This window comes from Eschscholzia californica, unplaced genomic scaffold (genome assembly GCF_041429995.1).
Source record: "Eschscholzia californica isolate CP2 unplaced genomic scaffold, dmEscCali1.0.p SCAF_4, whole genome shotgun sequence".
In the NCBI taxonomy this organism is placed as follows: Eukaryota; Viridiplantae; Streptophyta; class Magnoliopsida; order Ranunculales; family Papaveraceae; genus Eschscholzia; species Eschscholzia californica.
The window spans coordinates 38,240,917-38,268,741 of record NW_028238461.1 but is presented as its reverse complement, the minus strand read 5'-3'; the positions used below and the strand labels follow the sequence as shown (position 1 = coordinate 38,268,741).

Sequence of the window (27,825 nt, the reverse complement as noted above, 5' to 3'; positions counted from 1 at the left end):
TTCACTCTTCCCCTTCGGGCAACTGGTAGAGGCATAGAGCGGTTCTTCCCATTGTCTGTGGTGGCAAATCAACATCAGAGGGAATAGTGCATGATAATGAGAAAGGGAAAAGCTTAACGGAGCAGAGAACCCAACAGGTTATAGTTAATATAGTTTCTAGTAGATTAAATTTTTTATATATTTGAATGATAGCTGTAAGTTAAGGGGAAGGGTGCATATGATAACAACAAAGAGAGATATTGTTTCTCTCATTCGCTTACCCGATTACCAACGATTTCATTAAGAAGTTGTTAGGGTTCATCCATTTTACTCGATTCTTTATCCTCTTATAGGAATTTGGAAGAGAAAAGGGAGAGAATGAAATATGATGTGTTGGCGGTGAAGAAGACGAAGAGGAGTTGATGAAGATTGAATGGTTGTTGTCGGAAAAAATGGTGTTTACCGGTTTAGGTGGTCGCCTGAGAAGAGATTGTGGCCATTGAAGATGGTGATGAAAATGAATGAAAAAAAAGAGAATTATTTTTAGATCCTTCCGTGTCACCAACACAGGAGAAGAGAACGTGTGGAAACACACACCATATCAGTTTAGAGTCCTTTTCAGATCTAAACCAACCGATATGTGTGCCATGCCACGTGGCGCAACTAACCGTGACGATCAGCACGAACATTTACTGACTACATATCAATTTTAGTCACACCCAATTCATTTGTCCACCTAAAAGATTTGGTTGTCCGCGTATATATTAGTCACCCTAATCTTAATTTATTTTCATTAATATCCACGTTCCTCATATTTAGTCTAAAAAATCTACTCCTAAATCCACATTTAGTCCACCCTAATAATAAAATAAGATATTGAGTCAAAATATTAATAAAAATGGAAATCTAGTCCAGATGGGTTTATCTCTAGAGAAAACACGATTTCTATGATTCATATTTAATCATAATACCCTTTACGACCTTATATAATATAATCTTCTTTTGAAAATCAATTCCCAAAATTTAGTTTCTTTTTTTATCTCAAATTTTCTCTCTCCAATCTCCTCACCATAACCGAAACCTTTATTTTCTCTCTCTAAAATCGAAACCCTCCTTCATAACTGAAACCACTATCGATTCTCCATTACTCAACTTAACGTGGTTCTTCATCATCTTCTTCAAAGATCTTCATTCTTTCATTTTAATCGGTATCATCTCATTCCTTTTATGATTTTAATCAGTATCATCTTTAAGCATCTTCATTCTTTCATTATTATAAGTTTTCTGTCTCTAAGATGCATCATATGTGTATTCATCATTTTTAAATTTGTTTTTCTTTTCATCATCTTCGATTATGTTTTCATCATCTCCCTGTTTTTAATTCATTTTCATTATCTATCAGTTTTAAGTTTTAGATTTTTTTTATAACCTCAGTTTTCATCATCGTTATCTTCATCTTCTGATTCAAACTAGATTTCTGTACCATTCTATTCTAATATATTCTGGAGTGCAATATTTTTACAAAACATTACTTGTTTTTTATTGAACAAAACACATATTTGTTGCCTGGTTATTATGTAACACTATATTTTTACTAATTCTTGTTTTGCTTCTTAAATAATGCGGTATTTATTGTTCATGTTTAACATTTCATTATTACATAAAAAAAAACTTATTTTCAAAAATTAAACATTTTATTTTGCTGAAAACATTACAACTTTTACAAAACATTATACAAAATGTATCATACTTGTTTTGTTTTCCTTTATACATTATACATTTTGTTGACTATTTTTTTCATATTGTCTTTGTAGTTTAAGATTTAGTTACGAAATTTCTAACAGAATCATCCAACGTAGTGAAGAAGATCATATTAAAATCAGATGGTTGGGATAAAATCTTTACTCAAGTTGGTCAGTTGTGTCGTGGTGCCGAAGCATTTCGATTCGCTCTTGGTCAGTATAGTATAAACACAGGTCACGATTTCGATTGACAATTACCCAAATCAGTGGCGGACCCAGAAATTTTATGTTGTGGGGGCACTTTTAGTTATAATAAAAAAAAATTAAATTAAATTATCCAAAAAATATAGATGTAATGCTCAAGCAAGCGCTTTTTGTGTCCTATAACTACACTGCCAACTAACTCAACTACGGCTAACTTGTAAGTTGCATTCACTATAGTCTCAACATAAATAATTAATTTTATACACATTCGAATTTTATAAGAAAATAAAATGCCTAAATTTTATTTAAAAAAGAAAGAATCATCTTATGTCTTGAAAAATGATCCCCGCAACTTTTTTTTTTTTTTTTTGATGAAGAGACGATCCCCGCAACTTATGGCTGTAAAAAAGTTTTAAAAGAAAGAGACAGTAGACAGAATTTAAAAAAAAAATATAACAATATATGTACAATTGATTTTACATCTGTAATGAGTAAATTTTATTTCAAAATAAATAAAACTCTTTATTTCTTGAATAATTATCACCACATCTTATTCTTGTAAAAAAAGTTAAAAAAGAAGAAGAAGACATTAGACTGAATTTTAAGAAAATAGTCAAAATATAATAATATATATACATAAATGAAATAAAAAAGAAGGCATAGTAATATATAGAAAATGACTCTAACCAAATTATTGGGAGCCAACACTGAATGAACACAGGAAAAAAACTTAAAAGAAGAATTGATTTATAAGTAAGGGTTAAAGGGAAAAATAAAAGGGCTAAAAGCTAACCAATAACAAAAGGAAGAGGCATAAAGAAATTTAACCAAAAAAACAAAATAAAAGAGAGGCCTGTTGGAATTGAACCCGAGTCTGCTACATGGAAAGCTCTACGTCAAGCCAACCCAGCTAATGTCATTCCTAGTCATTCAATCCTCTTCGAATTTATATATAGCATATATCTATCTGAAATTTCAATTTACCTTTTGGCCCATGGGGGAACGTGACCCCACGACCCCATACGCGGGTCCGCCCCTGACCCAAATGATAGAGATAGGTGGGTCAAAAGTTGCCAATTTCTTCCTGTTCCTAGACCCAACATCATGGACAAACTCATTCTTTCCTGGTCAAAGATAGTCAAATCTCAACAATTTTCATATTTCAGCATATAATTATCGTTCTTATATTTACAAAACAAAACATGTTTTCCAATTACAGAAAATTGTTCATAAAGTATACATTATTTATGAATAAGAAAACATCATTTCTAATGGACATATCATAATTTATCTGCACATTTAAGATAAATCCTAAACAAGTTCTTAATCTATTGTTGTTACATAGGTACATTGTTATATCTTCACAACTATCAGAGTCATTCAACAACCAGATTCGACATGATGCAATTCGTATGCATATAATGGAGACGATGAACTTCAATCGCGAGTTAAATCAAGAACCACCTACTTCAACAGATTTATTTTTTGTTCACTTTCTTCATCAACAACTTTCTTACTTACCTGTGTCAAATGTTCACATTAATAAAAATATTCAGTGTAACATGTAAAATATCTAATAAATAACATATTATTTATATATTGTTTTAAACAAAAACAGTACCAAAATATATTTTTATCAAACAATATATTATTTACAATGGACAATATATTTAGGTGAAAAAATTTCAATCAATATGTGTTATTTCTAATAAGAAAACATGTACTGATTGCATCAATATATACCTTTTTAGTTCAAGACCAACCAGATCTTTCTCAAATGAAATTTCAAAGAATGTTCCTCATCCTATATAATAAACCAACTCATTAGTTATTCATTGTATAAGTCTGGCCGTCCATTCTTTGTGGTAGTTTTTGTATCCGACGGACGAAGATATCCCAAAATCCACACGGTTTAAATCTTTGAGTAATTAGAAACCGTAATATAGGTTATTTTAGTCATTTACCAAACCAGTCGGTTTTTTTTCTCCCACGTTCTCCCTTTCTTCCTCCTTGGCTCTAAGCTCTAACCGATCATCTACTTCCTTTCTCTCCCTAAAAAAACCATCTCTCTCAAATTTCAGTTTCCTACTTTTTGGTTCAATTTTTATTTCCCCCTCTCTCTATCTTTCTTTCTCCCTGTTACCAAGAGTGAAGCTACTGTGTTTGATTTTCAAACATTCACTGTGAAATGTCTCCAGGTTAGTCATTCTATCCATAAATAGATTTTCAAATACTCACTTTTACAATTTGTTTAGTTTTAAATTTTGTAGTTTCAATGTATGCAAATAAGGTGTTCAACGAAATGTCTGTGAGGGGAATTTTGTTTTGTTAGGCTAATTTGTTTAATTTCTCTATGGATTCAGGTAAATTTCGTTTAACTTGTCTTTGGTTTATCAAAATTTAATGCAGGAAGACGATATACTTCGAGAACAAATCAACATTCATGGAACAGACAAGTATTGATGTTTACATCTCTTTTATATTTTAGGAGTTAGTTACTTTGAATGGTGTTTTGCTTGACATTGCAGAAGAAGGTTGATAATCTATACGAATACTTGAATTCAGATTTCAAAAAAGGGGATGGTCACTAGAAGAAGATATGCTTTTATGTGAGGTAATTGATTCTATAAGAACTTTTGCATGTTGCATGAACTATTCAATATGGTTTTCATTTTTTAAGAAACTTTTGATTATTTCCAACTTTCCAAGAGTTATAATATTATTTCCTTTTCTTGAGCATATTAAGTTGTTCTAATCATTTCAATTGATTTTGGGTCTAACAACATATATTTGTGCAGACTCAAAAGTTATTCGGCAATCAATGGACTGAAATTGCTAAGGTCTGAACTCGGTGAATCTTCTAATGCAGAATGGATTCATCATAGACACGACTACTGAATCAATTTTGAATGAAAACTAACATGATTATGATTATTCAAACTTTAACTAATCGCGATGTAGGACCCATATCTCGGATGTCTTAGAAAAGTGCAACCAAAATGATAGATTATTCAGAGAATGCGGAACGAGACGGCAACCCCACCAGAATGTCTTCTAATGATGGTAAAGCACCTCTTCTATGTGATTACGATTGAGCAAGAAAACTAATAACATAAGAGATGGCATCCTCTTTCTCACCCTAATCAACGTCGGAAGTAGATTGTTGAGCAGACCAATGCTCAGAAACAGCGTCGTGCCCATGATGTCGCAAGAGAGGTGAAACCTCTCTTTCTCTCTCTCCCTTTTTCTCCTTTCATTGCCTTTCTCTTTACTAACTCATGTGCATTTCTCTTTATTTTGCTCAAGAGCAAACTTTAAAGACAGACAACTCTCATATCCAAAAAAAAGAAGGAGACGGTAACACAAAGAACAATGGAGGTCTTTACTTTTACATACTTCAATGTTCAATTCTACTTTGATGCAATTCATTTTAAACTATATCGAAGCCAATTGATGTATTACGCGTGATTGTATATTATAATCATGTTGTTTAGAAAAAAAAAGTGTGCTTTGATATTTTGTAGGTGGAGACAATGAAAGCCGTAAGCTTTATGTACGCTTGGCCACCGGGTTATAATCCGGAGAGTGCCAAAGGTCTGAGCATGAAGATGAGAGGAAAAGGCTTGGACTGAACAATCCTCCTGTTGATTCCAGTGCAATGTATTGTGTCCTTTCTATTACTAAAATTTCAATTTGTTCTTATTTTAGTCCTTTAATTTTGTAAGATTTCATAGTGGTTATTGGTTTGTTGCATCTTAGTAATTGTAGATGACATTTCGTTCTGTTTTAGGCCATGAGAACCATCTATGTCGATTGAGGGGAATTTTGTTTTGTTAGTTTTAACTAATGTTGTTAGTTTCAGACTAATTTTGTTTAATTTCTCTTTGGGTGCAAGTAAATTTTGTTTAATTTCTCTCTGGATTCCAGGTAAATTTGTCTAGCCATCTATTTTCCAATTTTTTTTTCTGTTAACTTCCACTTTTCTTAATGATTTCTGCATCTTATTTTTAATTAAACCAAATTTGGTTGTGGACCAAACTGTGGTGTTATATGGTTGACTAAATTGATTATTGTCATATGCTAATATAGTTTGGTTGTGAGTGTTGATCTCTTTGGCTAATGCTTGACTGAATTGGTTGATGTTATTTTGATTATTTTAGTTTAACTTTTGTGTTTGAACTCATCTTCAACTCGGAATATCTCATCCACGTTTTACAAGTCATAAACTCAAACGTTTGAACCATGGCAACCAATCCTGAACTAAGTTGCAGTTGAACTAGCATACGTTATTGAATTAAGAACTTTAATGTGGAAGAAAGGGTTCTTGGGGTCCTTAAAATCCGATTTTAGTCTGCAAACAGAAGAAGAAGATTTTTTTTTTTTTTTTTTTTTTTTTTTTTTTTTTTTTGTTTTTGCAGGTATTGTTCCATATTGTGTATGCATCAAAGTGAGGGTGAAGTTTTTGTTGGTTTGGACTTAAATGTTTCTTTGCTTCCATTCATTCTTTTATGCTAATCTTTTCTTCTCTTTGTAGGAAATACACTTTTTGTTATCCATAATTGGTCATGTTTTATTGTTCAGTTGCAGAAGATTTTCTTAGTGCTATTTATTCTTAAACCAAACCATTAGTTGAAGTTCTAAGATGCCTGATTCAATTTCGTTTTATTGTCTTCTTAAACTAACTTGATATACTGTGTGGAACCAAAATATTAGTTTTCTCTGTCACTTCTTCTCCTTCTTTGATCCCCAAAAATATGAAACTCTTAAACGACATAAAATGCAGGTTGATCTTAAAGATTTGAAGGATTGACCTGTCATTATAGTTTTTGCGTTGTTTGTTCGAGTTTCTTGAACTCTAAAGTTAAAGAATGCAATGGTTTGATTTGTTCGTGCTTGAGGTATATATTATCTATATCTCTTTTTTGTCTTTGCGTCTTATATGGTTTTTCTATTTTATAATTTAATCATAGAAGGATTGACCTGTGATTATAGTTTTTGCGTTGTTTGTTCGAGTTTTCTGAACTCTAAAGTTAAAGAATGCAATAGTTTGATTTGTTCATGCTTGAGGTATATATTATCTCTTTCTCTTTTCTGTCTTTGTGTTCTTATATGGTTTTTCTATTTTATAATTTAATCATCTATATCTCATTATCTATGTCTTACCAAGAACTTATCACTTTTGCTGGAAAGCAAAATTGACCAATTTCGGGTGGAAGCAAAATGTCGCCATAACAACTGGCCCTTGCTATTGTTCAGATATTCCTCATTGGATTCGTGGCATATGTATTGTTTTACGATAAATATATGAAAATTAGGTTCCCACCGCTCCCAACGGGCGCGGTAGATCCCTCTTGCTAACGCTGTTGTGGTAAATAACATATCGGTCTTATTACGGGTTATGTGTTTACGACATTCTCAGAGTGCCTGTACTATGATGTCTATGTTCACCTTGTCTAATGTCACATTGGGTCGAGCTTATAGGCGAACGTTTTATGGATAATGGTGCTCATTCTCACACCGTGTGAGGTCATGCGTTTACCTTTGATCCGAAATTAGTAGATGATTTCGAATGACAGACAAACGCGTGACCCAACATGGTGTGAGAATGAGCACCACTATCCGTAAACGTTCGCCTGTAAGCTCGACCCAGTGTGACATCAGACAACGTGAACATAGACATCATAGTACAAACACTCTGAGAATGTTGTAAACACATAACCCGTAATAAGACTGATATGTGATTTACCACAACGGCGTTAGAAAGAGGGATCTATCGCGCCCTTAGGGGATGAGAGAGAAATAGTGGTAGATCCCTCATTTATCGATTCTGTGTTTTTTTTTACAATGAAACCCCTGAAAACTAGATTTCCACTGTGAAATACATGAAAACTAGGTTCCCACTGTGAAATAGTGGTAGATCCCTCTTGGCTAACGCCGTTGTAGTTTATTACGTCCTGATTTTACGAGTAAACTAGATTCCCACCGCGCCCTACGGCCGCAGTAGATCCCTCTTGGCTAAAGCCGTTGTGGTTTATTACGTCCCGAATTTACGAGTAAATTTTTTTCGAGCATTCTCCAAGTCCGCGTATACTGTGGGATCTACGATCACGTCGTTGACATCACGTTGGGTCGAGCTTACCCAAGAAGTGCATGTACAATGATGCCCATTTTTAGACAATGTGGGGTCATGCGAGTACCTGTCATTTGAAATCATGTACTGATTTCGAATGAAATCACGTACTGATTTTAGATGACAGGTAAACGCATGACACCAAAAGGTGTGAAAATAAGGACCAATGTGTATACACTTCTTGGGTAAGCTCGACCCAACGTGATGTCAACGGCGTGATCATAGATCCCACAGTATACGCGGACTCGGAGAATGCTCAAAAAAAATTTACTCGTAAATTCGGGACGTAATAAACCACAACGGCGTTAGTCAAGAGGGATCTACCGCGCCCTACGGGCGCGGTTGGAACCTAGTAAGACTAACAATTTTCATCATTTATTGAAAATTGCATATAATGTGTTGTACAAAACATCTCTGCCTCTATCTATTTTAAGCTAACAAATAATGTTGTAAAATCACTTCAATCGAGAGTGATTTGCTCTTAACCTGCTTTTCATTGTGTTTGATGTTCTTTGAACTTGCTCCAGCCTGCTAGAGAAAAAAATCATTAAGCTATTTGTAATTAACAATCTCCAACCTACATTTTCCATTATGTATAACACAAAACAAGAAATGTAATGTAAATGACATATATTGTTTTTTCATAAATGAACATGTAAAGGAAATGTATTATAAATAACATATACAATCTCCAGCTTGCTAGAAAAAAAACTTTACAGTCAATTTTTTTTATATTTTTTGTTGATAAAAACGTATCATTTGTAGTAAAAAATGTATTATTTCATACATATAAACTCTTTCCACTCACACAAACATTTTTCATTATATACAATAAAAAACAACAAATGTATAGTAAATAACATATATTGCTTCGTCAAAACCCAAAACGCAATAAATCCTAAAACACAATAAACCCTAAAACCCAAAACACCATTAAAAATGTTGAACAAAACTTACAAAAACCTTGAACATAACTTCATTGTAACAGATCGTAAACATACAATAACCTACTTAATCCCGAATCTTCCTAAAGATCTCGATCGGCTACAATCCTAAGTATTTAATAAACTTGGGCTTCAAGAGTCTCACAAGAAGAAACATTCCCTAGATGATCTATCAATGCCCCAGACGCTCGTGATAGTACATGTGGGCTTTGGTTATCGAGGTACAAGAAAGATGATTGCGGGAACGAATAAAACGTTCGCTACTAGGTAGGATAAAAGGATTCAATCCAGCCCCAAGCGTAGGAGGGGCTACTGTGATAGTCCCACGTCGCTCAAGAGAATGTTCGGAGGTTGGGCTATAGGTGTATGCTCAAGCTTGGTAAGTACTGAGGCCTCCTATGGAGAGCAGAACCTCATACCACGGTGGGTGGTGGATAAATTGAGGACAATATCGTTGTGGGGGGTCCACGATGTCGTTGCGTACTCTGATGGTCGGGTGAATCGTGTGTCGTCGCCCTTGCCGAGGCCTTTTGGGGGCGTTGGGAATGCTCTCGCCAGAAACAAAACCTCCTACCATCCGTGCAAGGGTGGTGGCGAAAGGGAGGACAATATCGGTAACTGCTGAGCTTGGGGAGTCACAAGTGGTATCAGAGCCGAGAACGACTCTTCGCTGAGGCTGGGGGATTGTGATAGTCCCACATCGCTCACGAGAGTGTCCGGAGCCTGGGCTATAGGTGTATGCTCAAGCTTGGTAAGTACCGAGGCCTCATTTGGGGAACAAAACCTCATACCACGGTGGGTGGTGGATAAAGTGAGGACAATATCGTTGTGGGGGGTCCACGATGTCGTTGCGTACTTTGATGGTCGGGCGAATCGTGTGTCGTCGCCCATGCCGAGGCCTTTTGGGGGAGCTGTGAGTGCTCTCGCTACGAACAAAACCTCCTACCATCCGTGCGAGGGTGGTGACGAAAGGGAGGACAATATCGGTAACTGCTGGGCTTGGGGCGTCATAGCTACCCTATTTACCGGATCCTTAGAGGTATGCCCGTACGATGTCGGTACCTCACATTATTTAATTGAGGCGACACCCTGGTTTTCTGAGTGCCACCTTCAAAGTAATAAGCCGGGGGCCTACCCGCTTTCCTTTTGGTCAACTACCCGCCCCTTAAATCGCTTCAAGGGACTTATCAATCCAAATCAACAATTACATTAAAGACGCCTATTTTCATCCCATTCTTTCAGACTTACCTTGAGATGTTTGGCGGCTTCACTCCCACTTCTGATGCCCTGGCATTCGTTCAGGGCGTTCACGGCCTCTTTAATTTTAAAAAGTCTAGGGAGATCCAAATTCTCTAGACGAAGATTTTCCGAAACCCGGATAAGAAACTTAGGCTCAATTTTAGTATGAGATCTAAGAAGATAGCGGAGTTCCTCCTTTACTTCCCCCCGTATTACTAATAGGGAAGCATGTTGTTTCGCGGGCCCCGCATTAGTGGAAGAGGGGCTTTGTGGGGCTCTTTGGGAAGGCCCCGCATGTTCCATGACCCCGGTGGGTTGACTAGTTGCTTCGTGCCTCCCTCGTTTGGGGCAACTTCTGTATTTTGCCACCTTCTAATCCAAGAGTCACTCCACGCAGATGAGGTTGATTGTTCGGAGGCAGAATCCCCTGCTGGCGCCATATTTTGAGATATATCAGGTCCCAACAAAAATGATTGCGAAAAGAAACCTCCTGCCCACCCCAATCTACGAAGTATCCCTGAACAGAGGAACTTCTAATTATGCTAGGTACGAGATAAACTCAAAAGGAAACCCTAACTACCGAAGAGTAGTCTCAATCCCGAACGGTGGATCAAAACCACTTCATCTACACCATCTATCATAGTCAGTGTAGCCTATAAAAGGGCATCGCATCACCTTCACCAAGGTAAACTAATTACGTTCCACGAGGATCACTCAATACTCAATAATTTAACTGGAAAGGGCAATCTGACTGTCTTGAGCGTCGAAGAGGTTTCCTAACTTTTTCAGGTTTTCCCCACAGGTTTACAGGACCAAGGAGGAGGAGCTAAGGAAGAAGCAGTATTGCTCTTTCAGATGGCATATCATTCAACCAAACAGACGATTCAGCATCAATGTCTTTATTTCCTAATTGATAACCGAGATAGCCATTTTTTGACATCAATAATTAGCGGTAGAAGGAGGGCATAACTTCAGCAATATCTGTTGGGTTGTGGTGTCTTCTAGTGTTCTAAGCGGAATCTCAGATATCTCATGTCTAACACTAGTATGGTCCCAAGATCATCATAAGTAAGCTAATAATTAATAAAGAGTTTAGGATTACCTTAATAGCTAGTTTTCCCTCGAACCTTTCCTATCGAATACGAAGACCAAGAACCCCACGTGTTGCTCCTCTACTCAAGCCACCCGAATGATCAATTTGATCTCCCACCTAGTAGCTAGCTAGCTAGAACTCCAATGGTGGTTTGATATGAAGAACACCTTCTTTTTGACTAGTTAGATAGCTTGGGAATTAGCTCACTTTCTCTCTCTACTTGATGTTGTATAGTAAGAAAGATTCTTGAGAAACACCTTATTCAAGTCCCTAAGAGACATTATATAGAAACTTAAGTTAGAGTCCCACCCTAATTAGGTTTCCCAAAAAGTCCCTTTTGAATAAGATTAAGGAAATAGTCGAAAATAGAAACTAGTTTCTATTTTTCTAGTTCCCTAAGTTGTGGCCGACCCATGCACATGAAACATCCAGATCTGGCCGGCCCCTTATGGGCAACCTATCAAGCATGGCGGACCCCCTATCTTGGGCCTGAAGGAGTTGAAGGAGATGTCCTTCGACCAAGGTGACAATGCGAACAATTTGTCGGATAGGACAATTGATGTGGAAGATCATCAAGTCCGATTGATTTAGGGATCGTAGAGTTGTAGCTAGAGACCAACTACGATCGTTGAATTACGAAGTAATTCGCGGCTAACTTCGATCGGATCCTACAACGGGTTACACATTAGAGTGTCAAATTGATCTAGGATATGACTAGTGGGAGTGAGATATAATCATGGGAGTGTCCCATAAACATATCTCATAGGCCTAAAAAGGAATTAGGCAAAGATAGTACAAAAAGGCCAAAAACAGGGTTTTTGGGCCTTAGCCGATTCGGGCACTTTTAGGGCTCGGATTGGGCTGATTTTTGGAGGGACGTTTCCTTATGTTATGAACATTAAATCTGCCAATTTTGGCTGGGTTTGGACGTCATCTCCTTAGGGAATTGAGAAAATACCAATAGTTGCTATTTTCGACTATTTCCCTAAATCTTATTCTAAAGGGTGTTTTAGGAAACCTAAAAGGAGATGGATTCTTATTAGGGTTCTATATAAACACTCTTAGGGCAGAGAATAAGGTGTGGAATTTCTCTCTAAGCTTTCTTACTCTACCACATCAAGTAGAGAGGAGAAAGTGAGCTAATTCCCATTACTATCAATCTAGTCAAAGAAGAAGGTGTTCTTCTTTTCCAACCACCATTGGTGTGCTAGCTATACAACAAGGTGGGAGATCAAATTGATTGCTCGTGTCCCAAGTAGAGGAGCTACACTTGAAGCTCTTGGTCTTCTTCAATCAATTCAACTAGTTCGAGGGAAAAGCGATTAAGGTAATCTACTATCTCCATTAGATTAATTACTAGTTTTGCATGTGATCCTGGGAATACTAGTGTAGACATTAGATGTCATATTTCCGCTAGAAACACTAGTAGAAGGGTGTAAATCCCTACAGTGGCGTCAGAGCCTCTTGCTATTAACTAGTTTTTGCTAAGAATCGAACTAATTTATATGCTTGATAGTTTGAAAATTGAGTTTATAAAAGTATTTTAAAAGGTGTTTTTAAAAAGGTATTTTAACTCATAATTTGATGGGATTCAATAAATTTTCAAATTGAGAATCACATTGATGATTAAAAGTGTTTTAAAAGTCTCAATTTGATTGAATTTCAAACTAATCCATGCTTGATTAAATTGATAGTTATGTTTAAAAAGATTTTAAAACATAAAATTTGATTAATTTTGAATTGGATTCAAAGATTTTTCAAAATTGATTTCAAAATTGTTCTTTGAAAAATTTCAAAAACCTAGATTTTGATCCAAAATTGGTTTGATTAAGAGTTGTTTTTAAGTTTTGGAAACTTTTGAAAAACAAAATTTTAGAATTTTAGAAGTGTTCTAAAAAAGTAGTTTTGACTTTAGGAAGCTCTCAAAACAAATTTGGAAAAATTTAAAAGTTTCTAAAAGTTTTAAAATTTTTTTAGAAGTGTTCTAAAAGGAATTTCAAAAATTTAAGAAAAGTTTTAAAAATTGGAAAATAGCAACTTAGAGTTGCATAAGAAATTTTTTTTTTTCTTTTTTCTTTTTGGAAACTACTAGTGTCCGGCCAGGAAGCTTCCTGGCCGGACCAGAAGCTCCTGGATGCATCCTCTGGACGCGTCTTGAAGACGCGACCAGCAGCTGCGACAGAAGCTTCTGGACGCGTCTTTGAGACGCGTCCAGAGCAGCTACTAAGGACGCGTCTAAGACGCGACCAGCAGCTGCGAAGGAGCTTCCTGGACGCGTCTAGGACGCGTCCAGAGCACTCGACCAGACGCGTCTTGGAGACGCGTCTGGGAGGTTCTGGGTGTCTCGGACTAGTCCGAGACACCTAGTGCTGGTCCGGTCCAGTACCAGACACGTCTAGGACGCGTCTGGTACATGGACTAGCGTCCTGGCTCCGGCCAGGACGAGACCAGGCCTTGATAGGCCTCGGCCAGGACATGCCGGCCCTATGGGCCGTGCTATGTCCGGACCTTGTCCGAGCCCCTTTTGGGCTTGGGCCGGGACTTGTCTATGACTTGTCCCGGGCTTTTTCGAGGCTTTTCGGACCACGAAAAGGGACCATCATTCGAGTGGGAGTTTTTGCCAAAAAATTTTCCGATTCCAACCAAATAATTCCAAAATCAATCCGGGCCATCCAATAGCCCAAAACGGATTTCTCTTTAAATTGATTTATGAAATCATTAAGAATCGAACCAATATTTTTTCCGAAATTGACCCGGGCTTTCTCGAGCCCAAAACGGAGTTTTTCTTAAAGATGAGTTTAGAAATCATAAAAGATAAAACCGGAAAGCACCATTAGTAGAATTCTTCGAATTTAGACTTAAGGTCCGTAATGTGACATGTGATGTCAACAAAAGTATCTCCCAAGATAATCATGCATATATAATTCTTAGCCTTGATATATTATATGATTGCATGTGATGTGAATGCGGGAAACTAGTATGGCCATAGATTTATTTCTTTATTCTTGTTTTAAGCACGGATGGGTGCATGCTTTGTAATTAATTTTAATTTCAAGTTTATACGATCTGCGAATCGTTAGAGTCTTGTAATTAGAGTTTAGGGTCTATGAGTCCATTGAAGAAACTCGAGGATGAAATCCAAAGGCGAGTGGGAGAAATCAATGGAGGTTCAAAGATGGCGATCTAAGACGAACCAAAAGGCGAAACAAGAAGAAAACCAAGGGTGATTAGATCTTCTAGGTTAGGGGCCATACTAGGATCCATGTCTGCTTGATTTACTTTCTCGCGCGCATTTACTTACTTATTTACGCTTTATGTCGTGGATGTTAGTTAGGCTAAATAGTTCACTATAACAAACGCCAGACTAGCGTAAAAGTCCCCAAAAGTAATCTTGAGTAATCGCCTATCCAGATTAAGACACTCGTTGCGCCCTTGTTCGAGGAAGGTGGGTCGGCCTTCGCAGAGTACCTCCTCTACCTTGGGACAATGCGGGTAGGTCTATAGAAGAGGCCTACACGTCTAAATGGTTCTACTCAACGAGATCAGCAAGAGAGTCTTGGATACTCGAGGCAAAAGGATAGATTAGTCATTCATTAATGAAATCTATCAACCAAGAGTCATAAGGTATGATCAGTAAAGTAGTTCGCTCACCCGGAACGACGGAGTCAAAGGGTAGGGCCTTCGTCCGCTTTACTTCGAAGAACTGGGGTCTTGGAATCACTTATTCAATCGGGGACAATTTTATATTGAATAATGTGGGAAAACTAATGTTTTTCAAAAACGATAACGAGTTTTAAAACTTTGCCATTTCTTTTATGTAGTTCAAAGATGACAAAAGATATTTTCAACTTCCGCTCACTTCTCGACAAGGAGAAGCTGAATGAGCACAACTTCCTTGACTGGGAAAGGAACCTAGGAATAGTTCTCAGGATGGAAGGAAAGCAACATGTACTAGAAACTCCAATTCCTGTATTGGATGATAATTCGACTAAAGAAGAGATAGATGAAGAAAGGAGTGTGCGGAAAAAGGCAGAGCCCGTAACTTGCTTAATGCTAGCAACCATGGAACCGACTCTGCAAGAGCAGTTCATAGACATGGATGCTTACTCCATGATGCGACAACTTCGGGAAATGTTCCAGAAACAGTCGAGATTGGAGAGGTTTGAAACCTCTAAAGCGATTATGGACATGCGCCTTGAAAAGGGAAAACCAGTTGGGCCTCATGTTCGTCAAATGATCAGGCTCATAGGCAAACTGGCTAAACTAGGTTTCCCTTATAGCCAACAGACAGCTACCAACACTATCCTTCACTCCCTCCATAGTGGTTTTAATCAGTTTAAGATGAACTACAACATGAATGGATGGGATAAAACGTTGGAGGAACTTCATTCTATGCTTCTAACAGCCGAAAAGGACGTCGCTATAGTGGAAACTAAGAAGGACGTTCTTATGGTACAAAAGGACAAAGGGTTCAAGAAAGGTGGAAAACAGAAGAAGAAAACCACGTCAAAAGGTAAAAGCAAACGAGTTGCCAAACCTAAAGACAAAGGTCCTCCTCCTGACACCAAATGTTTCTACTGTGATGGCAAGGGCCACTGGAAAAGAAACTGCCCTAAGTTCTTGGAGGACAAAAAGAATGGAACAGTGGCTTCCAATTCAGGTATAAACAGTTAACTTATCAAATACTGAAAAATTCCCAAACCTTGGTATATGATACCTAAAATTGCCCTTTCATTGTAAATGTACAGGCGCAGCTGGGAACTGAGTATTTGGCTAAGGAAGACAAGATCCAAGAGGGAGCAGAAGCCTCGACTGCTAAGGATGCTGAAAGGGATCGAAGTCTACTTTAGGCACTATTCTAGATTAATCGTTTTCTAGTTTTTTAACATCATCTCTGTACTAAGTATTATAGAGAATCAATAAAGAACTTTATTTCTAAATTGAGATGTTAATAAGTGCTAAATTTAACAAACTATACCAAAAGATTCTAAAATTGGTCAAAAACCTATAAGATAGGTTCATCCCAATCGAAAAGGGATGAGGACAACAAGTCCACTATAACCAAAACATGAATCAAACTGACAAGAAAGAAAGCCTTGAGTCAAAAACAGAGATTGATCTTCAAACGTACTTCTAACCTATCCATATTTGGAGTGTCCAAAAGGATTAAGATGAAGAACACGAATCAAACTCTATCCTCCAAAATCCATTTAGTCTAGACATAGCTTCTCACAAAACTACCAAAATTCCGTCTAACAGCTAAGCTTGTAAAATCATTACAAGAACTAGCTAATATCTGACGCAATTTCTTTTGAAAGAAATTTGGGCTTCTTCCACAACCAATCAAGAGAACAAAGTGTTTGTTGCTCATGATAGTATTCTTCTAATAATTAGCACACCTGGTCGTCTGGGAGAAAAACACTAATTATTACAAGAATAAGTGGGAGAAAAGTACAAGTCGATTTAATTCGATCATGAGAAAAATCATGGAGGGTCATGAAGAACAATCATGAAACTTGTACAAGATGATTAAAGTCGACCAAGAGCAACAAACTGCGGCTCCTCGGAAAAGGAGAGGTTAAAGACATGATCTTATAAACCCACCGCACAAAAGCGAATGTCATTCGCCGGAGAACTCTCAAAACAAGTGAAAGTGTCTCTAAAGGAATATCTTAAAGTAATTGAGAAAATTCCAAATTGTTGTTCAAAAGCCCTAAAAGGTCAAATCTCAAAGACACAGAAAATAAAAGTTATTTCTGAAGAGATAAAAGACCTGCGCAGAAACGGAAACTGACTCTAGATTTTGGCCAGAACCCAAAATCATCGTGGAATCCATATCTCGTCAAGACATGAAGCTTGATAATTTAAGTCAACAAAAGACCTAAATTGGTTTTCCAAAATAGAAAACTGAGAAGGATGGAAACATTCGTGTTTCCCGAAACGAGACTAGAAGAATAAAGATTCTTCCAATCAAGTTATGTCCATAAGCATGCTTCAGAAATCTATCGACGGATTAAAAGCACGCAAGAGTTAGAATCTTCGATTCAAAAGGCAATCAGAGAAATTTGATTCCTGGAGAATGAAGAAAATCTTGAATCACGAGTTTCAAGAAGGTAAGTGGGAGTAAACAAACCTTCCGGGTCCGTATGCAGAGTACATACAAAAGATTGAGTACGACATAAGGTGTTGTATAACAGTAACGAACTGACTCAATAAAGGACCACACACAAAAGGATAAAATGCCATTTTGGGCATCTGAAGATCTATAAGCATAAATCAAAAGGATGATAGGATTAGAGAGACTCAGTACGCTGAGATGCTTGAGATCCGAAACAGAAAATCTAAGACTCGGAAAGTCTAAAAGAATTTCGACCCAAAAACTCATGACAGAGGGCGTTGCAAAACTCGGAGTCTAAAAGACACCGATGAGCTAGCACGCATGAGAGAGACATTTATGTTCGAAAACATAAAGTCAATCATGTTGGACATGATTAGCATTTAAACATCCGAATTCGGATTGGAAAACCGAAACACTACTTAGTACATCCTAGAAGGCTAAAGGATGAAGTAGTACAAAGTTGAACATGTCATCGTAGCAAACTTCCAGACATGGAAGGAAAGTAGGCTAAAAGTGTTTTAAGCCGGGAACTGTTGCAAATACTACACAAAGAATTAAAGGCCTTAACTCTAGTAAAGATTACTAGATATTATCAAGGTTGAAGATAGTAATCTTCAAATTAATTGATAATAAGCAAAGTTTAAAACCGACTACCACGGTAGTCAAACTAAACTGTCACCTAAGACATAGTATGAGATTCATACACAGTCTAAGGCATGAGGTGTAATTTTAAACCTCGACAAGTAAAACTGAGTGGGTAAAAGGAGTTTTACGGAAGAGGCTCAGATTTACAACTCTCGTTATCAGAAATAATAAGAATTATTTCACCAGTCGTCTAAACTTGGTTTAGTGTTTAAACGACAGTCCATAGATAATAAAACGTTCCGAATAGGTTTGTCAGATACGTGATCTGATGAATGAAACCCTATTAAGTGAACTTGGAATATTTATTATCAAAAATCCCTGGTCCAGGTCATTGCATGGACAACAATGACTCACGAAGACTAGCACGGGAGTCGATGGGTTAGCGCAGTTTCACGGGCTATAGGAATAGTATATTCTATTCGACTACGTGGGTGTATAAAAGTTTTATACACTGGATAACCCTCAAATGAGAAGTACATCATTCGTGATGAACGTCAATACTTCTCATAAAGACAATTGGAGAGATTCCTCAAAACATGAGTGCTCCACTCATCTTATGTAAGGAATGCCCGACTTTGGTTCCGTTAAACGTCGCGCCGTAAAAGGAGGTTATAAAGACGGATACTGGGAAGGACAGGATAGACATGAAGTTAAGTGGGAGCGCAAGAATGGATTGTGTCACCCTAATCACATTAGGTACAAAGTGTCTCAAGGCCACATGATGAGTAGCAACTGAAAATGCGTGGCCGCGCTCAAACGGATTAAAAGTTAATCGTTTGTCTTTTACAGTTGTACTCGGATATCAAGAAAGTCTGAATGATGTGACGTATCAGATGGGATACTAAATTGACACGGGAATCGAGGCATTGCACTTGTTCTAAGTCCAAGTGGGAGTCTGAAGGAGTTGAAGGAGATGTCCTTCGACCAAGGTGACAATGCGAACAATTTGTCGGATAGGACAATTGATGTGGAAGATCATCAAGTCCGATTGATTTAGGGATCGTAGAGTTGTAGCTAGAGACCAACTACGATCGTCGAATTACGAAGTAATTCGCGGCTAACTTCGATCGGATCCTACAACGGGTTACACATAAGAGTGTCAAATTGATCTAGGATATGACTAGTGGGAGTGAGATATAATCATGGGAATGTCCCATAAACATATCTCATAGGCCTAAAAAGGAATTAGGCAAAGATAGTACAAAAAGGCCAAAAACAGGGTTTTTGGGCCTTAGCCGATTCGGGCACTTTTAGGGCTCGGATTGGGCTGATTTTTGGAGGGACGTTTCCTTATGTTATGAACATTAAATCTGCCAATTTTGGCTGGGGTTGGACGTCATCTCCTTAGGTAATTGAGAAAATACTTATAGTTGCTATTTTCGACTATTTCCCTAAATCTTATTCTAAAGGGTGTTTTAGGAAACCTAAAAGGAGGTGGATTCTTATTAGGGTTCTATATAAACACTCTTAGGGCAGAGAATAAGGTGTGGAATTTCTCTCTAAGCTTTCTTACTCTACCACATCAAGTAGAGAGGAGAAAGTGAGCTAATTCCCATTACTATCAATCTAGTCAAAGAAGAAGGTGTTCTTCTTTTCCAACCACCATTGGTGTGCTAGCTATACAACAAGGTGGGAGATCAAATTGATTGCTCGTGTCCCAAGTAGAGGAGCTACACTTGAAGCTCTAGGTCTTCTTCAATCAATTCAACTAGTTCGAGGGAAAAGCGATTAAGGTAATCTACTATCTCCATTAGATTAATTACTAGTTTTGCATGTGATCCTGGGAATACTAGTGTAGACATTAGATGTCATATTTCCGCTATAAACACTAGTAGAAGGGTGTAAATCCCTACAGGGCCCAACCCACCTTTTTGGTACCCCAATCCAAAATCCCTCTTTTCGGGTCTTTTGTGTTATCTTTGCCTAAACTTCTTTTAGGCCTATGAGGCATGTTTATGGGACTCTCCCATCATCCCACTAGGCATATCATCCGATCAAATAGACATTCTTATGTGTAACCCGATGTAGGATCCGGTTGAAGTTAGTCGCGAATTACTTCGTAATTTGACGATCAAAGTTGGTTTCTAGCTAAACACTATGACCCCTAAATCGTCCAGACTTGATGATTTTCTTCATCAATTGTCTTATCCGACAAATCGCCGCATCTTCGCATTCGGAACGGATAAAGTCTCGGGAATCGATCCACCTCCTATCACCTCTAGAAATTAAACATTAAAGAGGGAAGCAGACAACTCAAGCAAAAGAAGAGGAATTTCACACTTGAGAAGCAAGAAAAAATCGCCAAACAGGTCGACAAACTGCTGGCCTCAGGAGTAATACGAAAAACACGATGTCCTGATTGGCTACCCAACGTGGTACTTGTTCCAAAGAAGACTTACACCTGGAGGATGTATGTGGATTACACTAGACGGAATAAGGCTTGCCCAAAGGATACTTTCTCCTTACCATCCATTGACCAACTGGTAGACTCCACATTGGGGCATGAGTTGCTTAGCTTCATGAATGCGTTCGCGGGATACCATCAGATAACCATGCATTGGCCTGACCAAGAGCATACAACATTCCTAACTGATGGGGTTGTATTTTTATCAGCAAATGCCTTTCGGCTTGAAGAATGTCGGAGCCACGTACCAACGGCTAGTCAACAAAATCTTTGAAGAACAGCTCGAGAAAACAATGGAATATTACGTCGACGACATGATTGTAAAGAGCAAAGTCCGCACGAACCTGATACATAATCTCAAGTTAGCCTTCGCTAGGCTCCAGGCTTACAACATGAAGTTGAATCCAGAAAAATGCGCATTTGGGGTAACGTCAGGAAAGTTCCTCATTTTCATGGTCAGTCATCGGGGAACAGAGGCCAACCTAGCCAAAATCAGCACACCGACGGAAGTCCAGAGATTGACCAGGAGGTTGGCTTCCCTTTCCCGTTTCTTAAGTAAGATGGGAGATAGAGCTCTGTCTTTCTTTAAAACTCTTAGGAACATGTCGCAGTTCGAATGGACAACAGAAGCGAGCAAGCTTTCCAAGACTTGAAGACGCACCTAATGACTCCGCCTTGAGACAAGTTGATAATATATCTGTTTGCTTCGAAAGAAGTCGTGTCAGCAGTAATCATACAGACGATCAATAAGGTGATGCACCTCGTATATTTCGTCAACGGAGTATTATCCAGAGGAGAGCTAAACTATCCTGTTGAGAGTGTCTTGAATATGGGTTGATATCTAACCCGGTTTATGACCCGCCAACCTACTCACAAGACAATGGTATGCGAAGCAGGGACCAAGGCAGAGCTGGAGTGCAGAACAGAGCTTATGTCGGTTATTAATGTTAACGTATCCATGTGTATTTTGGATTTAGAAAGAGAGAGTCGGTGAGGCGATGGGATTAGGATTTTAGTGGCTATATAAACTAAAACCCTGTAAGAGATGTTTGTGTCGAATTCTCACGAATCTCTTGTGTAACTTGTTTGCTTATCATAGTGGAAATCTTCACGTCGTTGTCGCCGTGGAGTAGGTCTCACCAACCGAACCACATAAATTTCTTGTGTTCTGTGTGATTGTTCTTTATTTCCTATTATTTTTCTTGGATTACTTGCTTTTGTCATAACATATCCCACGGTGAAAAAACTAGCGTACGCGCTTGTCTTGGCAGCCAGAAAACTACGACCGTATTTTCAAGCTTACACCATGATAGTACAAACATACTAGCCCCTCAAAAACATGTTGCAGAAGATGGGTCTGTCTGGACGATTGCTAAAGTGGGTTGTAGAGCTCAGCGATTTCGACATAAAATACGTACCTAGGAGCGCCATAAAAGGACAAACCCTGGCAGACTTCGTGCCTGAGTGCTCCGTCGTAATCACAGAGCTCGGTCCCGAGCTGGTTTGGACCCTCTTTATGGACAAATCCCAGAAGGAGAAAAAACTTTCCAGGCAACAACGTTTGGGTTTTCCTCACCAACAACGAAGCAGAATACGAAGCTTTGCTAGCAGAGCCAAGGATGACTTTAAGAGCAAAAGTCACCAACATACAAACATATAGTGATTCGCAACTCGTGGTGAACCAAATCAACGGAGACTACGAAGTCAGGGGTATTGGCATCGCCAAGTATGTAGTAAAGGCAAAAGAACTGATCAAACATTTCAAGAAATTTTTTATTACTAGAATCCCGCGAGAGGAAAACGCACTGGCTGACGTCTTATTGAAGATGATTAAGGGACATACCACCCTACCCGGGGTAATCTTCCAAACCTTGGAAAATAAAAACACCGACAAGGTTGCAGAAATTTTAGCTATAAGAATAGCCCAGGAAGAAACTTGGATGCCACTGCACATTAAGTACTTCCTAATCAGAAAATTGCCCAAAAATCCCAATGACGCGAGGCGAATTAGGCGCAACGCCCCTATACACACCATGCTCGGAGACCTCCTCTACAAGAAATCTTACGTACACCCCTTGCGGCGTTGCCTGGCAGAAGACGAACAAAAGTATGTGATGAGGGAAATGTTGAAGGTCCGACGGGAAACCGTGCTGACCCTAGAATGCTGCAACGACAATTGACTCTCACCGGGTATTACTGGCCCAAGATGCTGAAAGATTGTGTAAAATACACAAAGTATTATGTGCCTTGTCAAAAACACGCCAACGATTACCGAAAGTACCCCAGCGAACTAACACCGATCAAGGATACTTAGAAGTTCCAATGTTCAAGGATACTTCGTAAATATCCTCTCGAATTGATAGATCTTCTAGGAGATGTTTTATCCGTTAAGATTATTGAAGCCCAAGTTAGTTAAAGACTTAGGCTTATAGCCGACTGAGATCTTTAGAAAGATTTAGGATTAAGTCAGTAAGCGTGTGACGCGTTTCTTCCTTCTCATGTTCAGGGCGTAAGGCATCGACCTTGCTTACGTAGACCTCCTTACACTTCTTGAGAATCCTTGGGCAGACCTGGTTGTGTTTTAGGCGGAACAGGGTTGGAACTCTTTAGATGATCTTGCCGACCTTCCGATTCTGGGCTTAGGTGACAGACCTCCTAAGCTTAGTTTTATTTGGTTTTGAGATAAATGTTGAAAATTATAAGTATCACGGTTCCAGTAGCAGTAAAGTATTGTTCCTGGATTTAACTACCAAATATGGAAATGTTGCATGAAATTTTGACATTTGTATCAAAGAACTTAAAATGATACTATTAGTTTAGTTTGATTTTCACTCGGGATCTCGATACACCAGAGTCACTCTAAGGACTTTCTTAGATCACCTTATAAGAACTATACTGAAAAATTAATAAAAAATATAGTTTGATAGACTCTAACGTTGGAGACGTTTTTTTTATCGTCAAAAGAGATAAATTTAGTTTGTTCTATAGCAATATTTAAGTTAAAGAAATGCAAATGTAAAATTAATTAGCATGTCTTACAGTTACTTATGGTACTGATTATTGTAAAGAGGAAATATAAGTTTTATTATTTACACAGAATTAAGGAATTTGTGCTTATATTAAGAGGTAAGATCTATTGGGAGATCATGAGGCATTTGATTCCGACTATATTGGATGCAAATAATTACTAAATCAGTGTAAGACTACATCCGTCTTTTTTGCTGAAAAAGCTATGTTAGGAAGAGTGTTAAACCAACACACATAGTTTGTTTTTTTATCGTGCAATAGAATCTGTAGCAACTTATAAGACATCCAAGTACGGATTAGGTTTGCAATATTTTGTCACTAAAAGGTCATTCCACTGTATTAAAATACCAAAACCAAGTTACATTGTGACAATAACTTTGCAATCTTTTTCATATTAGCAACAATGGGAGCTACGACATAAAGTTCTCAGTTGTGAAAGAAAGGACATTGAGTGGATTGCTTATAGAGCATATTAAGAGAAACTCCATTATTGCGGATCCACTAACTGAAGGATTAACACCGAAAGCGTTTAATTAGAACATTGTTTTCATTGGTGTTACATCACTATATGGTAAAAAGGCCCACACCAAAGGTGTTTAATCAAAACATTATTCTCATTGGTGGTATATCACTATATGGTAATAAAGTTTATGGGAGTTTCTACATATATGGTTTGGTGTTTTTCAAACACTGCTCTTATGGTAGTTAGATATTTTCTGCAAAAATAAAGTATTAAGCTAATTTTTACTCTGTCCTATTGTGTTAAGGATGATCTCACTAAAGTTAAGGTAAGATCAGTTGAAAATTGGCATGGTAAGATCACATTCAGTGACGGAACTACAGCTAGATCCGAGGCCATGGCCCCTCTTGACCTAGCCGTAGTAAGTTGATTTACAACCATAATTCATAAGGATTACAGTATTAGTCCAAAGAATACATGAAAATTAGCAAGAAAGTGTGAAAGGTTTTTTGGTAGGATTGTGTGTGTTTATAACCCAAAGTGGCCGGTTCAATCCCTTGCGACAACAAAACTTTTAAATTGTAAATTTAGTTTTAAGACTTCTCTGGGTTTTTTTTGTGATTTGCCCCCCTTGATCTTTAGTTGTGGTTTCGTTCCTGATCACATTGCATGTAATTTCCATGCAAGAATCCATGATTGATCTATGTCATTTGGTTGTGTTGGTATGTGTAACTACTGGTGGATTTAGTAACGATTGAATGTTTCTAAAGTCCCTTTAATCTCATACTAGCACAACTAATGGACCGATTGTTTGGATACCTGACATATGATAGCGTATTTTGAGCTCATAAGGATGCATTTCTAGATAATGTATGTGGTCCAAGCGGGAGATTGCTGGAAAAATCCAATATTTGTGGGCTCCCATATGTAAAGTTGTGTGTATAGCTATGTTAAGGTATGATCAAGTGACATGGTGATCTAATACTGTTAACTACTGACCTAAGGTATCAAAATGTCACGAAGAAAATTTGTAGAGAATATTGAGTGATTTCTAATTTGATGAGAGGTCAAATTAGAAATAAAGGAAATAGTTCAACTATTTATAGGGGGTCATGATCCCCATTTGGGTTGCTTCTCAATCTCTCTAATTTTTTGTTTGAGTATGACAACCCTTCATCACAAGAGAGATTATATGGAGAATAAGAATCAAATGGAAGATCATCAACCCAATCAAGTCCATAACTTGAGGGTGTGGACCATGGTACGCTCCCGCTTCTATTTTCTATCATCTATTTGAATCTAATGGAGTTATGTATATATGTTTATGTTTTTTATTTTGTTTGATCATAATCGTCTTAGAAACATGATTAGATTATGATTCTAAGGATGAATTTACCAACATAGAAGAGAGAAATCAGAAGAAAAAGAGATAAGGATGGGAGAGGAAGAAAATATTTTGTAGAGAAAAATTTGTACATCCACTAATGGAGGTCCATCGAAGAAAGACAATGAAGAAAATAGAATATGACGATAAAAAGAAAGAAGCTTGAAAGAGAAAATAATAAATAAGCGTAATCTTATGAATATAAAAAAATAATACCAGTCAATAGATAGTTAATGGATTAGAAGAGGACCATCTGGGGTTGTGAAGAACTATTTGCCGATCAACTTGGGACTTAAATTGTATAGTGTATGAAGATAAAATTGGTAAAATCAGATTAAGAAAAGCTTGATTGAGATGTACATGTATTGCTAGTGTTTACATGTGATGTTGCATAGATGCAACCCGTTCGAGTAGTCTTGTGTTGTTAGGTATGCCTAATAGCTTAAGTTTTTGGTTTATTGTTTAGATGTTTGTACTATTAGGTATGCATAATAGCTCTTTGTTGGCTTTTCTTTAGATTCATTGCAGTTTCCTTTTTGAGGGACTGCTTCTATTTGAGTTTTTGATTCAATAAAAGGGCCAGGGTCCCTTTAATCCCTGCTGACTTCTACCAAAAAAAAGAGGACCATTTGTGTATTTTCCTAAACATAAAGGCTACATAAGAAATTAGGATAAACTAAGGGACTATATGACAAAAATAGTGACTAGTAAATAATGACAAAATGGTTGATATGTGACCAATGAAAAATAATATAAAAGATGGACAAATGAATATTTCTCTCTTGTTGTGGCAGCAATCCCACATTAGTGGGAGATGGAGTGTGGTGCTCCTCTTAAGAGGTTAAGCACTCTAGTGAGGTATTTTAAAACCGTGAAGTCCAGGTGTGCCAAAGCGGACAATATCACTAGCAGCCTAGAAGGCTGGTCCGCATCATATAACACGTTATCAGCACTATTCGCTCTACTATGATGTGGGCTTGGGAGGATCTGTTGTGGCAACAATCCCACATTGGTGGGAGACGGAGTGTGGTGCTCCTCTTTAGAAGTTAAGCACCCTTCCCTAGTGAGGCCTTTTAAAACTGTGAGGCCCAGATGTGCCAAAGCGGACAGTATCACTAGCAGCCCAGAAGGCTGGTCCGCACCATCCTATAACAACTCTCACATTGTCTGGCATCATCCTATTTAAGAAGTTTTAATGGCGTAATTCCTAAATAATTCAAGTTATTTCTATCTTGGCCCCCTAAAATGACCAATTCACTAAAATGACCCCCAACTTTTTGTATAGTTATGAATCAGATTTCCATTACCTTCTCCATTTGGTTTTAATTACTCCATATTTTCTATTTCCAAGTTACCCTTTACTTAGGTGACCCAAATAGTTAAGGTTTCATGTTGTCAGCTGTCATTTTATCTCCCTCATCGTTATTGATAATTTGTAATTCGAAAGTTCTGTTGTAAATAGTATTTCATTTTGGAAATGTTGGGAACTACAACTCAATGCATAAAATCTGAGATTAAGCTTTCTCTTTTGGTTGTTGTTCAGGTTCAATAAGGTTTAAGGGCTCCTCTCTACCATTTACAGGTTTTCTTCGTCCTTTCCTTAACATATAAAGTGGTTTTGAAGTAGCTTTAGTCATGATACCAATCTACTTTAAGGGTTGTTTGTTTTATGACTGAAAATGCTTCGTTCGGGGATCTTTCTTCTGAAACTACTCCACCTGTTCTTCTTGGTCCCCAAGTATGATAAAAGATCTTCGAGCCAAAGATAAACTCAGATTCGTTGATGGGTCAAATTAAGACTATCGGACGAAAACGAAGATTTGGTCACAATTTCATGTTAAATTGTAGACGAATGTTACTGGTTCGAGTATATGGAATTGAGGACGACACATGCATTTCAAGTAAGATTAAAAAATCCTTCAACAAAAAAAAAGTAAGATTAAAAAATGAAAATGCTAGGAATAGATCAGTTTTAAAATTTCACAAAACGTTGATTGGTCACATAAATCCAAAACATATTCCAACTACTTGGTTGATATATATACAATGAATTGACATATAAAGAGGGTATATACATCCCAATTGCACATAAAACCCACTAAACCCTTATCCGGAAAACTCAAAATGAAAAAAATCTGAAGAACGAAAAAATGTACGATCTTAAAAGTTATTGTGAATTTAATTGTTACTGATTGATTTTAACAATCTTAATGTCGTAACGCTCTTTGAGAGTCCCACAACTATTTTACCATATCTCATACATTAAAATGTCCAGTTTCCAATGGTGATATTATGCTTCCAATTGCAAGTAAAATAGGATGCATTAGTCTGGCATTATTCACGAGTTTTTTTTTCTTTCCTCACACTTCGAAATATTCTTTCCTCCCTAAGAAGCAAATCAATCCTTTGCTTAGAGTTAGACTCATTCAAATGCATCTCTTTAAACCAATACCTCT

General features: G+C 37.6%; 1 protein-coding gene across 1 annotated transcript; it reads left to right on the top strand.

The window, feature by feature from the left end:
- Positions 1-12,411: 12,411 nt before the first annotated feature.
- On the top strand, positions 12,412-16,271 carry LOC147544518 (uncharacterized). Its single transcript, XM_086638651.1, has 3 exons — positions 12,412-12,658; positions 15,153-15,991; positions 16,080-16,271. Exons 2-3 carry the CDS (start codon positions 15,160-15,162, stop codon positions 16,094-16,096), a joined length of 849 nt encoding a protein of 282 aa, XP_086494777.1. The 5' UTR covers positions 12,412-12,658; positions 15,153-15,159; the 3' UTR covers positions 16,097-16,271.
- The last annotated feature ends 11,554 nt before the right edge of the window (positions 16,272-27,825 follow it).

What these genes read in the sequence shown, in the direction of transcription:
- LOC147544518 (XM_086638651.1), top strand. Translation starts at nt 15,160, where the DNA reads ATGACAAAAGATATTTTCAACTTCCGCTCACTTCTCGACAAGGAGAAG.